At 38.1% G+C, this 14832-nt stretch overlaps 1 protein-coding gene across 1 annotated transcript in view; it reads left to right on the top strand.

The window, feature by feature from the left end:
* Positions 1-14832, top strand: part of NUDT14 (nudix hydrolase 14) — a 59119-nt gene that overhangs the window by 33376 nt on the left and 10911 nt on the right. Inside the window, exons 3-4 of the mRNA XM_082282786.1 lie at positions 9064-9128; positions 13927-14164. Coding sequence (XP_082138912.1) covers positions 9064-9128; positions 13927-14164 — 303 coding nt within the window. The remainder of the gene's footprint in view (positions 1-9063; positions 9129-13926; positions 14165-14832) is intronic.

The following is a 14832-nucleotide window of genomic DNA, read 5'->3' as shown; positions in this document are numbered from 1 at the left end:
AAAAGTTTTTCTTGGGTGGCATCTTGGGTGGCATATGCCTTTTACTTGCAGTGATGTGCTGTTGTTCTGCAAACCTTGTCTATCTTTGTAATGTCTCCTCCAGGGTGTCGATGATGTGGAATTTTCTTGATTATCTTCAAAGATTGTGTGGAGGATAATGCAGTGTTTAAAATCGACTGGAGATAGTTAAACAAACAAAAACGATGAAAAGTTTAGGGAAATAACAGCTGAGAGCAGGTAATGAGGGCTGGGCATGTTCATGCAGAGGGTAGCACAACTGAGGAGAGAAATTACCACTTATCACAAAATGTAAAGGAACGTTACAGAGCAGGCCAGAATCATTTAATTTCATCAGTAATCAATGGCAGAATGAGAAATTATGTGTGGTGGGGAAAGTATTTTTAAAATTAAACACTAAGAAACTTTTTTTACCAATAAGCAATAAGACAATCGAGGAAGGCATGTTTTGTAATCACTGTCATTGAAAACGCTCAGGTCTAGGCTTGATATCTGTCTATCAAGGATGCTGTCAGGATAATGATAATTTTCCTGGTATTAGAAGGAAAAAATGTAGTAGCCTATTAGTTTTCTTCAACCCAAGTAATTACAGTATTTGTTTGCATACGATATTTGCAAATAAAATGCACTTAATGGTGTGTTTTTCGTTGTTCATTTTTGGCGTTTTTTGAAGTGAAGACTTGACAGATCCTCTGCTTTTGTGCCAGGAATTCTGCAGGCGTATTTACTGTCTTTTAAAATGAGTTACTCTGTTGTTACCTTAGGATCCAATCTAAATAAAAGCATAGGAATGAGAGAAATGTTAATGTATTTGATGCTGTAAAGTTATCAGAGAGAAACATGAAATCATAAGCCAAATTTTCAGATTCTCATTTCATCTTTTTAAGCATGTGATATGAAAGCACCCTATAGCATATAATCTCTTCTCTGCTGTATCACTGAAACAGGGTAAAATGGCAATAAAATCTTTATTGAGGGCATCGCTTCATTGGGAACTTAAATATTTGCCTGATTTTAAGAATAGAATCATTTAAAACTCTTACAGCTGAGCAGGTACACAAGAATTTTGGCTGGTTAATCATAAATTTCTGAATAAAGGTTTCTGGTATCCAGATTAGAAGCATCTTGGGTTTTTTATAAGTTTAGGGATTTTATTTTCTAGTGTTTCCAATAATATGCAAAATAAACAAATGTGTTTGTTCTCTTATATTCTCTGAAATCAGAGTCTTCCCTCTGCTTTCGTGTGATTTTGAAATAAACCTGTTCTGTGTGAAGGGTTCCAAGAGTTTGTACATGGGTTAGAGACAGTAGCATGATCATGGCCTGCATTTGGGATTGGTAAAAATAATCTTAGGAAAGCTAGGAAATGTTCTGCAATTTGAGTGTCTGTATTTTATTATTTTAGCTGAAAATATCTCTTGCAAAAGTGGAAATTATTTACGCATTTTTCTAGAGGTAGGAAAATCTGGGAAAATGTGAACAGCTACCAGTTTCTCACTGATGGTAGTGAGACTGTGCAGTTATACCTGGCAAAAGGTTGTGTTAAGCACACCATACTTGGATTTTGGTGGGTAATAAACAAAGTTGCTGGTTTTCCTTACCTTAGTGCAGAACACTTGAACTGTTTGTTTTGTGAGCTGTCCTTGAAACCTGATGTTGTTTTAAAACTTTGACTTTTGCCATTTCAGAATGGAATGGAGTCATACTTAGGCCTTTTAGGTGGATTATTCATTGGTCTTACTATGTGACAGTGTTTATCAATGGCAGTTTCACAAATAATTAGGAATTGGAACAAAAGCCCATCAGGCTCTGACATCTGTTGCACATAATGCCCATAAAGCTGTATTCAATCAAATAAGTTAGCATAAAACCTGAATTTATTTATTTAAATATTTTGTTGAAAGAATCCCATTGAGATGCAATGTGTCATTTCCAAGGGTATCCTGGGATACTGGCCAAGATATGACACTTAAGGAATGTTATTGAGAGCAGCATGCTTTGATGTCTCATTTATTTTGCAGTTGAATTTTCTTTTTATTTTTTTCTTTGTTATACGAAAATAGGTTGCTGAGAGAATTGTTTATTCCAGAGAAGTTGTCCTGATAGTATTCTCTGGTTGGCAGTACAAATTGCTACTTTACAAGTAGGTATAAATTGTGTTTTGAAAGTGCATGTGTATGGGTTTACTACCACTTCTTAGTCCATTTTTACGCTGGTCTGATGATTAACCAAACATATGCTTCCTGCTTTATGGTGTCATGAACAACTTCCTGCTGCAGTTCAGTTTACTGAAACCAACCTTCCTTTTGATTTTTTCTAAAGTAACATTTATTTTCTTAAGCATAAGTGGCTCACCACTTTTTTCTGGGTTTATTTAGTATTAAATATTTATGTTGTATTGGAGGAAGCATTCAAATTTCATCAGAATACAGAAGTCTTTTAGACATCTCTAATTATCTATTGCCAAATTCACTTTATCTGTGATTAGTATGAAAGGGTGAATGTTTTTGTCAGGAGCTTATAGCTTTGCTTTTGTAATAGGCTGCATTTTAAGCAGCCAATTGGATTGGTGTTGGCTTTTGAAAGATGCAAAATGCTTTGAAGGAAGACTTAAATGAGCCAGTAAAGATTGTGCAAGCACACACATTAAATCTCAGGACTATCTGCATTGTAGTTAAAGCTCTGGGAAACTAAAGGAATTGCTCTGGAGAATAATCAAAGGGCACAGCTTTATTACATCTCTGTTCCGAAAACGAAGGGGCTGTTTTCTCTGGCTTAAGGACCTGGGTGCTGTGCTGATAAAAGGAAGAACACAGTGCTTTGGAGACCACATTAGAAGTTTTCAGGATGTGTCCAGCTGTGAAATGGATGGTTAATTTGAATACAGAAGTGACACAGGATCTATATACAATTTTTTCTTATGGACATCAAAAATAATTTTGAAATAAGATGAAGTAGGCCCTCTTGAAGGTCGGCTCCTCCCAAAGAATTGCTTTTGAGTGTTGGCTCTCTAACAAGTTTAGGTGGTTTTTGATTATCACTTTAAAATTGAAAGCACAGTCATTTTAGATTCAAACAAGAAAAGGACACGTGTTTACAAACATGAACGTGGTTTTGTGGAGACCTTACAGCACCTTCCAGGATCTGAAGGGGGCCCACAGAGAAGCCAGAGAGAGACTCTCTCTGTCAGGAGCTGTCGTGATAGGACAAGGAGTAATGGGTACAGATTGAAAGAGGGAAAATTTAGGTTAGCTATTAGGAAGAAATTTTTTACTGTGAGCGTGGTGAGACACTGGAACAGGTTGCCCAGGGAGGTTGTAGGTGCCCCAACCCTGGAAGTGTTCAAAGCCAGGCTGGATAATACCTTGAGCAACCTGGTCTGGTGAGATGTGTCCCTGCCCGTGGAAGAGGGGGTTGGGAGTAGAGGATCTTTAAGGCCCATTCCAGCCCCTTAGCATTTTATGAACGTACTTTAATCCTGATCTGGGGTGTTTCTCAAACATAATAGTTTAAAAAGACTAGATGGAATTAAAGTCTTGACATGGCAAACTATGAATAATCAATTTGTCAACCTTCTATGAACAAAGAAAGCCAAATTAATATAAGATCAAGAAGAAAAATTTATACTTCAAAGCTAAAACAATTATGGGACTTCTAAATTATTTATTTATATATTTTCTTACTAACTTTTCATCTAGTATGATTCATAAATCTTGACATTTTCTCCTTTATGAGCATTGTGGGCAAAAATATGAAATATATGTTTTATATTCACATGCTCTCTGGCAGAGATGAATGCATCTCTAAATACTTCTGTGGTTGCACACTACATTTGATTATTTTCTTCTGATTGTATCAAAGGGATTTTTAAAACCAAATATCTGTTGAGAGTCAAGGGGATTGATTAAATCACTTACTTGCTTTTATTCCTGCATGCTATTTTTGTGTCTCCTTTTGGAATCTGCCATTTCTTTGTCTTCTTTGAGAATGAAAACTGAAATACTGCAGGCTCTGTATTAGTGGTATTGAAGGGGTTTTGATAGTTTGTTTTGGTTTGTTTATTGTGTTTTTTTAAAAATCATACATCATTAGTTCCTAAAGTCTCCCCCATGGAGCTGAGATTATTGTTTGTAGGCAGCACTTACTGGTATTACAGGCTTTAAACTAATTTTGAGATATTTTTTACCCTTTAAAAGTAGGTGAAAGTAGCTGAGGTTAATAGCTGAGAAGTCCTGGCTTTCAACATTGTCAGTCTTTTTTTAGGTGCTTTATCTTCCATTATTCATTTCTGATCAGAGTTTGTGTGACACAAGCAGCTCCTGAGTTGCTCTTACAAGGATTTAAGAAAGGTCAACTTCTTTGCCTGTGTTACCTCATCAATTACTTAACATATTAGCATTTTAGTTATTAGTACAAGATTGTCATTGAAAGTCCTCATCTCCAGCCTTGAGAGTCTTAGCTCAATGACAGAAGTACAGGAGAGCCTTGTCCTTGTCTTTGTGATTGCTATACTGTGGGGATTTTCTAAAATTATTTTTTAGTTTTACAAATTCACATTTGTAAAGTCAGCATTAAAGCCACACCTAAGAATAAAGAAAGACTGAATCAATCTTTATTTATTAAAGGATTTTGAAAATTTGTCTCATGAAAAGCAGTTAGTAAGTGTCAGCAATTGCATGTGGATTAACTATAGCCCAGGTTAACAACTGTCAAATCATGAAGACAGATTACCAAATTGATGACTACAAGGCGAAATTGCATGACTACCTGAAAAAAATAAACTATAACAAAAAGCAAAAAAACTCCAAACCTTTGGACAAAAAAAATAACCCCAAAAAAACCACCAAAAAATCAACAAAGCCCCCTAATCCCAAAAACCTTCTTTCAAGTATTGGAGCTCTAGAATTACATATTTAAGAAGCTGTGGCAAAGTTTATTTGCTGATCTCAGTTGCGAGGATGTATTTCAAAAGAATTAACTTTGCATGGTCCATATGTGTGTGTGCACATTTTAACAGGATGTCAGTTTTCATCTGTCCCCTACCTCAGAACTGCTGTGGTCAAATGCTGCATGTCTTGCGTTGCTCCATGAAACACCACCTTCCTTTCTCAGGTTTGAGAGTGTGAAGTTGTAGTATTTCTAACTAAATGTCTGCTGAGCTGGAATATCACAAAGCATCAGTTACTGTGATTTCAATAAATACAAAGCTGTACTGTGTTGGGGGAAGGAAAAATGTGGAAGTAGTTTTCTATGGCACACAATGGAGTCATTTTCTGAACTCTTCTAAGAGGTGTTTTCAGCTGTAGAGGTTGTATTCCGGTGCATATTTTCTCTTTTGATAAGGGTCTTAAAGGTAGAGGAGGAATTAAGGTTCTGCACTCTTTATGTTGCAGTATCCTTGGGTCAGCTGTCTGTAATTTCTGCACATTGACTTAGACAGTTTAGGGAAGTCAAATATCCATCAGAGGATCCTAATACCTATTTCAGTCAGGGCTTTTTTGAAGTTTAAATGGTTAAATGCTACATGACAGCCTTGACTGAATAGTTGGAATCCCTTTCAGAAAACATCGTGTTATGGGCCAAGACCAGACACACTGCAACTGCAAACTTTGAGTACAACAACAGCTTAAGTACAGGTTAAATGCTCTTTATGTGACATTTTAGGTTCACATCTTTCTTAAAATGTTTTTAAGCTACTCTTAATGTTCCTGTATTTATAGAAAGAGCAATATTCTATGTCATTGCACAGTAAGCTGTTTACACGCATGATTTCTTTGGGAAAAACTACTATAATTATAGTAGTGATTTATTTCATCTATAAAGGTAAGCTACTGCAGCTACTGCAGTGAGAAGTTGAGCATGAGGCTGGGCTGAAGGCTGAGTAGGTCTGTGGTCTTCAGCAACCCCGGGAGACACTGCACACACCCTGTCATCTCTTAGTAAGTTCTTTTTCTGTTTGGTTGTCGTCCCTAATGCAGCTACTGGCAGATGTGTGGAGGAGCCAAGTCTCCTTCATTAATCAGTGGCATTTACACTCCTGACCTCTCCTTTTACACCTCTGATTTCCCTCAGAGTCAGCTGAGGGAGGATTAGCCAGCAAAGATACACACCTGTGGAATATGGTAAAAGTGGTGATCTGCCACACAAAATGTAAAGATTAGCGGGTCTAAGCTGAGACAGTGTTTCCTTAGTGCAGAGGTGTTATAGCTTGTTTTAAGGCATGGATGGAAGCTTGGGATTTATCATGATCCTTTTATATCAGGGTATTCTTTTCCTTTGTAAAATATAACAAAAAAGTGGTCTTGTGCTGCTGTTTGAGACATGGGTGCCTGAAGCCTTTTGCTGCATTAGGACCTTTGATATCCATTTTAGGTTACATTCTTTTAGGAAATGTGGCTCAGCTTTTTTTTAATTTTATTTTCTAGTGCTTCTGTATGTTTTTTCCCAAATGTGCAGCTTTGGCTTAATTTCTTTTCTGTATCTTTTAGTTGCAGAGATTCTCATGAAAGTCCTTGTGGATGTTTTAATTTTTTACATTATGTGTTTACTGCTCACTTTAAAGCTGTGTATATAATACCCTAAAATAGGTCTGGTTGTAATCTTTTGAAAGGAATTGCCTTGAAACATCAAATACCTCTGTAATACGCCATGGTATGGTACCACTGAAAGATGTACTTGGACCTACTAATGGATTTGTAGTAGTTCTTTTTGGTAGCCTGTATCATCCATAAAAATAGCAATCTCAAACTAATTTTGTAATGAATTCTTTGTATGGTGGTTTAAAACTCCAGAAGATAAGTACTTTCCTTATAGGCCAGACCAAACATCTGAACCCACACATTTGGGTCGTTATAAGGAAACCCATAGAAAATGGGAGTGAAGCTCCTCCACTTAGCTCAGTTGAACTGTCTTGCTCTAACTTTGTGTAATACTCAAATAACTGTCCTGAATGCAGCCTTCAGTGGGTTTTCAGAAGTTACAGACCTGGTGACCTGTGGAAATATTTCATGTTATGTTGTTTCTTGTGAACAAAGAAACAGCAAATGGCATTCCCAGTGTTACACCCCTCCTAAGAAAGTAAAATTCTGAACTTTCTCCTCCATGACTCTCCAGCTCTGACAGGAAATAATAGAACTTGTGTATTGTGGTTTGTTAAAAAATGTAAATTTCTGTTCAAAATTGTTTGTCAGTCTCTCAGAAAATTAGAAGTAATTAAATAGAAAGTTCTACAGATTTGTGCCATTTCTGTACCCTCTCATCTCAAGATGGTGTGAGAAGCAGACAATTGTAATAACTTGCTGCTACTCCTTTCCAGCTAATTTGATCTTGTTCCTTAATTCTGACAGATTGTTTTTAATTTTCCCATCTGTTCCATAAAAATCTCAAGTGATTGACTCCTAGGAAAAAATAATGTCTAATAGCTGAGCCATTTTTAATGAGTTAGTATGAGTTATTTAATGAGACGTGCTGAAGAAGGCAAGCCAAAGGAAAGATTGGGCCTGGGGTGGTGGATGTAAAGAAAGGTAAAGGGCAACCATCTGCTTCAGGAAGCTTCCACTCTCCTCTTCATCAGCAGTTTTAGGCTGCTGCTCTCTCCAGTTTCAGGCAGTGCCCATGGACAAAACAACAAAGGTTCAGTAGCAGTAATTCCTTTTTCCCTTTTATTTAGTGCAGTGTCTGCCCTCAGACAGTACTGCTTTGGGGAGAGGAACAGTCGTGAAAAGGAAAAAAAACTCAAAGAATAAAAGAATAATGTTTAAGTAACCTTAAAAATGTTGTGGTCTGTGGTTTAACTTCATTTCTTCCAGCAACCTACACAGACTCCCAGGTATTTCAGAAAGAACCCCAGTGCCAGTAAACAGAGTGAATGTTCTCCTCCGGCCTTTCCGAAGGCTAAAACCTTTGCTTTAAAATTCCCTGCAAATGGCATATCCCAGGGCAGGAAGCCATCAATATGCAGTACAGGTCTTTGAGAATAGCAACCATGAATATAAATGCTAACATCTGGACTTCTCCCTTCTGTTTTGGTTTTTATATATTATTATAATAAACATTAACATTATTTTTAATAATCATCAGATAGCATTTTCTTTGGCAGCTTGAGACTTCATTATTAAATCAAATAGTGAGAATAAATATACAGTTCTTTTACAAGGAAAGTTGAAAGTTTGACTCAATCCTGCAAATATGCCATTGTGAGTCTAATCTATTGTAGACTTCATAGAATAATGAATTAACGTCTCGATTGCATACAGTGAGGCAGAACAAATGAGAGAATGCTGCCATGGTAATGAGCAAAATATACACTTGGGGTTTTTTTGGCAGTGGGCTACCAGCTAAGGAGGAAAACTTTTGTCTGCATTTTCTTAAACTAGTAAAACCTGAGAGTGTGTTAAGCAAGCAGAGAACATCAGTACTCTACACATCCAGAGCATGTCCAAATACTCAGGCTGTCAGGTGTCCCCATGACATTTATTGCAAGCAACCATGAACCACTGAATGTAGCAGTTGAAGTTACTAGTTTAAATTTGTACAAAATCGTACTTGGATGGTGTCTGGTTTGAAACCTGAGCTCAGCAAGTAGCTACAGATAGGAGATGCTCTGTGCTTATACAGAACTCACTGGCTCTGATTGAGACTAGGCTGTGCCTGAGGTTTTGACTATCCTAATTTGAGACTGATATAAGGGAACATATGTTTTCATTTGCAAGGGTTTTTTGCTATCTAGTACCAATATTCTTAGACTGAAAGAGAGGGTAGTGGTGGTGTTCCTGTTGGGAAGAAGGAATTGATTGGTGCTTATTTTCATACCACAAGACAAAAGTGACTTAATTTTGAGTAAATTCTCATGGGCTTTGGGAATATGACCCATTATCTATCCCTCTAGATGGATTTTGGACAAGGAGCTTGTTGGGTTGTGGCTTTAGTAATAAATCTTACATGTATTTATACAGTTGCAATTAAATTCACAAGATGTAAGTTTAATAGTTCTGCATTAATCCTTCATAAAGCGTTGATCTTTTGGTTTTTTATTTTCCTCCTCAGTGTGTCAATCCTGATCTTTAATACTTCTCGGCAGTGCTTTGTTGTGGTGAAGCAGTTCCGCCCAGGTAATCCTCTTTTTTAGATTTACTTTTGCTCTCTAGTGAAGCAAGCTTTTAAGGGTTTAGCAGTTAAAAGTTGGTGCATCTGTGGTGATAAAATCTTTGTTCTATATTCTGTTTCTTTGTATGATAGCCCATCCTTTTCAGTCAGTCAGAATTTCTAACCAGGGAAATTTCCATTACAGATGAAACAAATGATCAGGGTAGTCTTATATTTTGCTTTTGGGCTGGTTATTGTCCTCTTTTGGATGAAATTACAAACAGCTCTACAATGATCGTGCAAGAAATTGCTTTAATTTGAAGTTCCTTCTTGACCTACTTGTACAGAAGCACAGTATTTTTCTTTTTGTTTTGTCTGAAATATTCTTTTTATTTTTACTGTCTTGTTGTGCATTGTATAGTTGGGAAATTAAAATGAGGGAGATTCAGGACTGTGTGCTTTTTCATCAGTATGTGGACAGCTTCATTTTACCAGTTATTATTATTAATTTAGTTTAAAATACTTATTTGGTTTTTTTCTGAGTTTTTGTATCAATTATTTTAACTCAAAGCAGTATTTACTTTCTGGAAGTTAAAAAGGAAATGCATATTCTCTGCATGTTAATTAAAAGAAATCAGAAGGTATTTCACTGACTGTTGCTAAGAGACCATTTCGAGACTGCTCATGGTAGACTTTAGAGGAAACTTTCTAGGGTAGTGTCACACTGCCCCTTCTTACTGACAGTGATTACAGCCTCTGCAGTGCTGTGCAGCAGTGTTACACTGACAGTGCATCCTTCTCATGAAGTGCTAATTGCCTTGTATAAAGTGTTTGTTTATCTGTTCAGCACTAATCCACTGTCTTTTATTTGCCAGCGAATAAAGGGCTCCTGTAGCTGTTGCTCTCTTTGAGGCAGTTTTCAGGAGAAGCCTTCGTATGTGTACATATATATATTAATTTATATATATATATGTGCTGAGCAGCAACACATTCATTGCATTATCTGTATGGAAGTGTCAAATCAGCCTCAAAAGAGTGGACTGTTTGTGGAGTTAAGCCATTCCAGAGGCTGGAGCTGCTCAGGCACCTGGCCTTAGGCACAGTGGTCAGTCAGACACCCCACAGCAGCTCAGTCATCACAATCATGCCCTGACATTACTCACATCCCTATATTTATAATTATATCTCCATTCCATGGTTATTGTCTGCCCTGGTGCCTGTTCCACAAAGCAAAGACAAAGGCTGAGGCTTTTCTCATTGCCAGATCCTACCAGGATCCCACCAGGAAGGCGATCACTCCTTGCTGTGAGTGAACAGCTGCCTCTCGCTCTCCAGGCACGTCCCCTGCACGTGTGCTGGTGCCATGTGTGCTCGTCCTTCCCTAGGCTGTGCTGTCAGGAGCAGCTTTTCCCACTGATGTCTGTGGTGCTTGTAAAGGCACTCATCCCTCCCTGCCCTTACATTCCCACCCCATTCCCTTTGGAAGCAGCAGCCCTTATGCAGCCACAGCAGAATGGCTGCAGACAGGAGGTCTGAGGATCAGGCAGCTGAAGGAGTTCATGCTGATTTGAGGGGTGGCAGGAGCACACAACCAGTGAGGCAAACAGTGTGCTCTGAGCTTAGATCATCTTGAATGATCATGAAATCACACATTTGGGAGGAGCAGAGAGAAGAAAGTTAAACGTGTATCTCTGTATATGTTCCTCACCCATGACTAATTTGCAAAGGTATTGGTCAATGCTTATTTTGGTAGGCAATTGACCACACATTTTCAAATATAATAAAATTATATATTCCTGGGAAGGGCTGGAATTAGGACCTATGAGCATGTACTCTGGTTTGTTCACTGTAAGTATAATGACCTTTCAATGGATTGTGATGTTTGTTTTTCCACTGACTTAAAATAAACAGTATCAAAGATTTGAATCATAAGCCCTGTTCTGTTTCAGGACATACGAAACACCAGTGCAGTCAGAAGTTAGAGAGGAGCCAGCACCTTCCCCAGACAGCCAAACCCCATTGGCTCCTTAGTCCCTACTGCTGTTTTCTTCTGTTTAGGGGTAGCAAACAAGTCCCTATATGTATCACCCACAAAGGCTGCTTTGAGTAACAGTAGTGATCTTATTTGCTCAGTTTGGTTGAGCCATCTATCCTTTGTCCCACCTTACAGAAAGGAAGGTGAGAACATCAGTTCTACTGGAGTTTCCGCTCTGAGGCTTCTTACAGCTGAGTGGCTCCAGGGTAATTAGTTCAGATGTGGATTCCACCACTTCCTTGGGAAGCCTTTTCCAATGCCTGCCAACCCTTTCTGTTGTCATTCTTCCTGATGTGCAACCAGAAGCTCCTCTGGGCACAGGTTGATTCCTCGCCATGCTGCCTCTCATGGCCGTGTCCATCTGGCGATGAAGGAGATTGCCCAGCAATGAGGAAGTGGCAGTTCCTAGCCAAGGAAGCATCAGAAAACAAGGGAACAGTGGGACAAGTGACTGGGTGACTGTGCTGGAGCTTCTGGATTCTGCTTTCCAAACTCTTTTTGGATTTGCTGTAAAATGACAACCTGTGATGAGGAAGAGGAGAGGTTTCCCTCTGAAGAGTGTGCATTAGCCAGTAGGTCACACACTGCTTTTCCATCCGGTTTTTTATCACCCAGTGCATCACCTGTGCAGTCAGATTTGCACCTTCAAGAGAGGTATGGGAGATTCTCTGATCCCTGATATTAGCAGGCAGCTTGGCTTTCTAGGCTTTGCTTATCTTAGAGAGATAAATTGAGTTTGAACCTTTGCAAGCCAGGTGATACTAAATTCATAATCAGACTCCTTGGTGAATGCTCTTATACTTGGGCTCTTAAAGAAGTGGCTGGTACTGCTTCTTTTCTTCCTTATCTACAGAGAAAAGCTGTTCCTGGGCTTGAAGTGTGGGCATATCCCAGGACTTTGCTCTGAAGAGGACTGCTGGATTATGTCCTTCTGGGAGTGTAGGTTTTGATCTACGTAGAGCCCAGTTGTGCTGAGGGAGAAGGAGAATGGCAGGTGCCTGATGGAGTGACAGGATGGATTTCAGGGATACAAAAGACTTTTAACTCTTTTAGGTCACATATTTCATATTTCTGTACCCCACACTCTTACCTGCATTGTGTTTTAATGCCCAAAGCCTTTAATGACATGTATGTGTTGTTCCTTTGTTTAATTATCTGATATGGGTATGTCAGTACTGAAAAAGAAATAAAACTTTCAGAGGATTTGGCTCATCTCAGAGAAATCTTGGATGTGGTTGTCATTTATGGTAATTTTCCTAGCTTTTAGAAGTTTTTGGAATAATGACAATAGACACCCTTCAAGGAGCTGTCCCTTAGAGCTGGCAGGGAATAATTTTTTTTTTTTGGCTTCATGCTGTGCTTTAAAAAGAAAGCTGAGCTCTAAGTCATGTCTCTCAAGTAAGAAATGGAAACTCCTATCTGTACCTGTTTGAATCTCAAAGACCTGGATGTAACCTAAGACAAGCAGCTTTGAAAGTTTTGACTTCTGGGGAAAGATTAGATTTTGGATATTGGACTGACCTGACACCTCCCTTTCAAGTGCTGGTCTTGCTATTCTACACTTCTGAGGTGTCAAAACAAGCACTGCAGAAGGAGCCCAGGCACAGATTCCTGGGGTGTAGACTCTGCCTCAGAGACCAAGTGCTTAAGAAGTCACTGTGGTACTTCACTGTTATGCAACATTTCTCTAGAGACCTTTTTTTAAGAAATACCGAGCTAATCCAGTACCTGGAAGGACAAAAAGTTTCCTATTAAACCTGAGTTCTTTTATATCAATTCTGCAAGATTTAGAATGGGAAATAAAAGAGAAACTAATTTGAAAACCATGTTATGTGTATGTGAAATATGCATGTAAAATATTTTAATGGAATAAAAACAGGTTCAAAGTTTAAAATAGTTTCATTCAGGATGGTTTATAACACTCTCTTGGAAACCTTTCATGAAAAGCAAGGGGACAGACATAAGGAAATTTCAAGGAACAAACAAGTGGAATTATACCTGTATATTAAATTTACAATTATCTGGAGTTGTCTGTCAGTAGGGATTCTTCGTGTGTTGACATCCAGTCCTGCAGTTCTCACTCAGGCAAAACTTCTGTTGACATCAGTGGGAGGTTTTGCTTAAATAAGGACTAAAATCTGACATTGGCACTTTCTTTAGGAGTGCATTACAGTGGCAGCTGTTTGTAGATTAATTCAAGAAGTCTTTTTCAGACTCCACACAGGAATCTGTGCAAGGAACTATATGTTCAAAAGAGGATTTTTTTTTTCCAAAAAAACATACATGCTTTTCATACCCTTTCTAAATAACAGCTGAGTTGACAGGCTGAAAGACTCATCATTGTGCACATGGTACTTTATGTGCAACCCAACTTTCATGCAAGATAACTGCATAGTTTAAATTAAGTCCCGATATCCGCATTGCCCAACAAATGGAAGCTGTATGGTGCTTCTGGCACTTAAATTTCTTGGATGAACTAGCTCCCCTTTTCAATTTTTATTTATTTTAAGGTGTGCAGGAATTCATTTCAGATGATGTAAGTACCAATAAGAGTTTAAAGAATAATTTTATGGATGTGGCAAGAGAACCTTTGTTCTTTAAAATGCCAGTTTTGTGTGTCATTATTTTAGCAGATAACACAGCTGAATTCCTTGTTACTCTCAAGTACTCTCATGGTTGCGAATTTCCAGGCAAAATTTGTCTACCACCCTTTATTCTACTTAATATGAATAAACTAATATATTGCCCCTTGTATCTTTCTCTTTTGTGTTTTGGGGGTTTTTTTAAAGCTGTTTACATGTGTGAAGTAGAAAGGCATCATCCTCAAGTCTTTCAGAATCAGGACAAGGAGAGCTTCACTTCCCTGGAGAATCCCTTACCTGCTGTGGTTGGAGTCACCTATGAACTCTGTGCTGGCATTGTGGACAAGCCAGGCCTTTCTTTAGAAGAAATTGCTTGTGAGGAAGTCTTGGAAGAGTGTGGCTATCGTGTTTCCATTGCAGACCTCAGGAGGATCACTTCGTACAGGTAAATAGCAGCAAGTTAAAACACCTTGCATTTCATTGTTGCACAGATTGCTGAAGTGGCCTGAATGTTCCCTCTTCCCTAATTTAAGCAGTGTGTTGGAGGAACATGGACATCTGAAGATACAAGAAAGGTATAATTTTTAGCAAGTGAGAGGAGTATTTACAGAAATGTAAGGAATTTTAAATATCATATAATCAGTATGATAATTATGGGATTGAATTTCCGGGAAGAATCGTACTATTGTGACTTATTCCAAAGACTATTAGAGCAGGGAAAAGTTGCATTGGGCTCTTCAGAGCAGTTTGTTACAGCACTAGAAAACAACCCATCCTAACTATGGTAGGTGTTTTCCGTCTCTGATTCTTATTGTTCAGATTAACAGTAGAAACTGCCCGAGATGCTCTCTGATTAACCTTTAACATGATTTTGCAGAAGCATGAGAACCTGTGCCACTACATCTCTTTGTAGTATTTAGTGTGTAATTAAAGCTTCTTTGAATTGGATAATAATTATTGTTATTTATGAAGATTTTGTTGATTTGACTGAAAAAATTATTACACTGTATTTTTGCAGGGTTTCAAATAGTTATTGAAATAGTTTTTAGCATGTTTTAAAATATTCATTAGAAGTAAAGGGAAAAATTAATATGTAAGTGGAAAAATAAAAAA

The sequence above is a fragment of the Coloeus monedula genome, assembly GCF_965178545.1.
Source record: "Coloeus monedula genome assembly, chromosome: 6".
NCBI classification, from domain to species: domain Eukaryota; kingdom Metazoa; phylum Chordata; class Aves; order Passeriformes; family Corvidae; genus Coloeus; species Coloeus monedula.
This window is presented reverse-complemented; position numbering and strand designations above follow the sequence as displayed.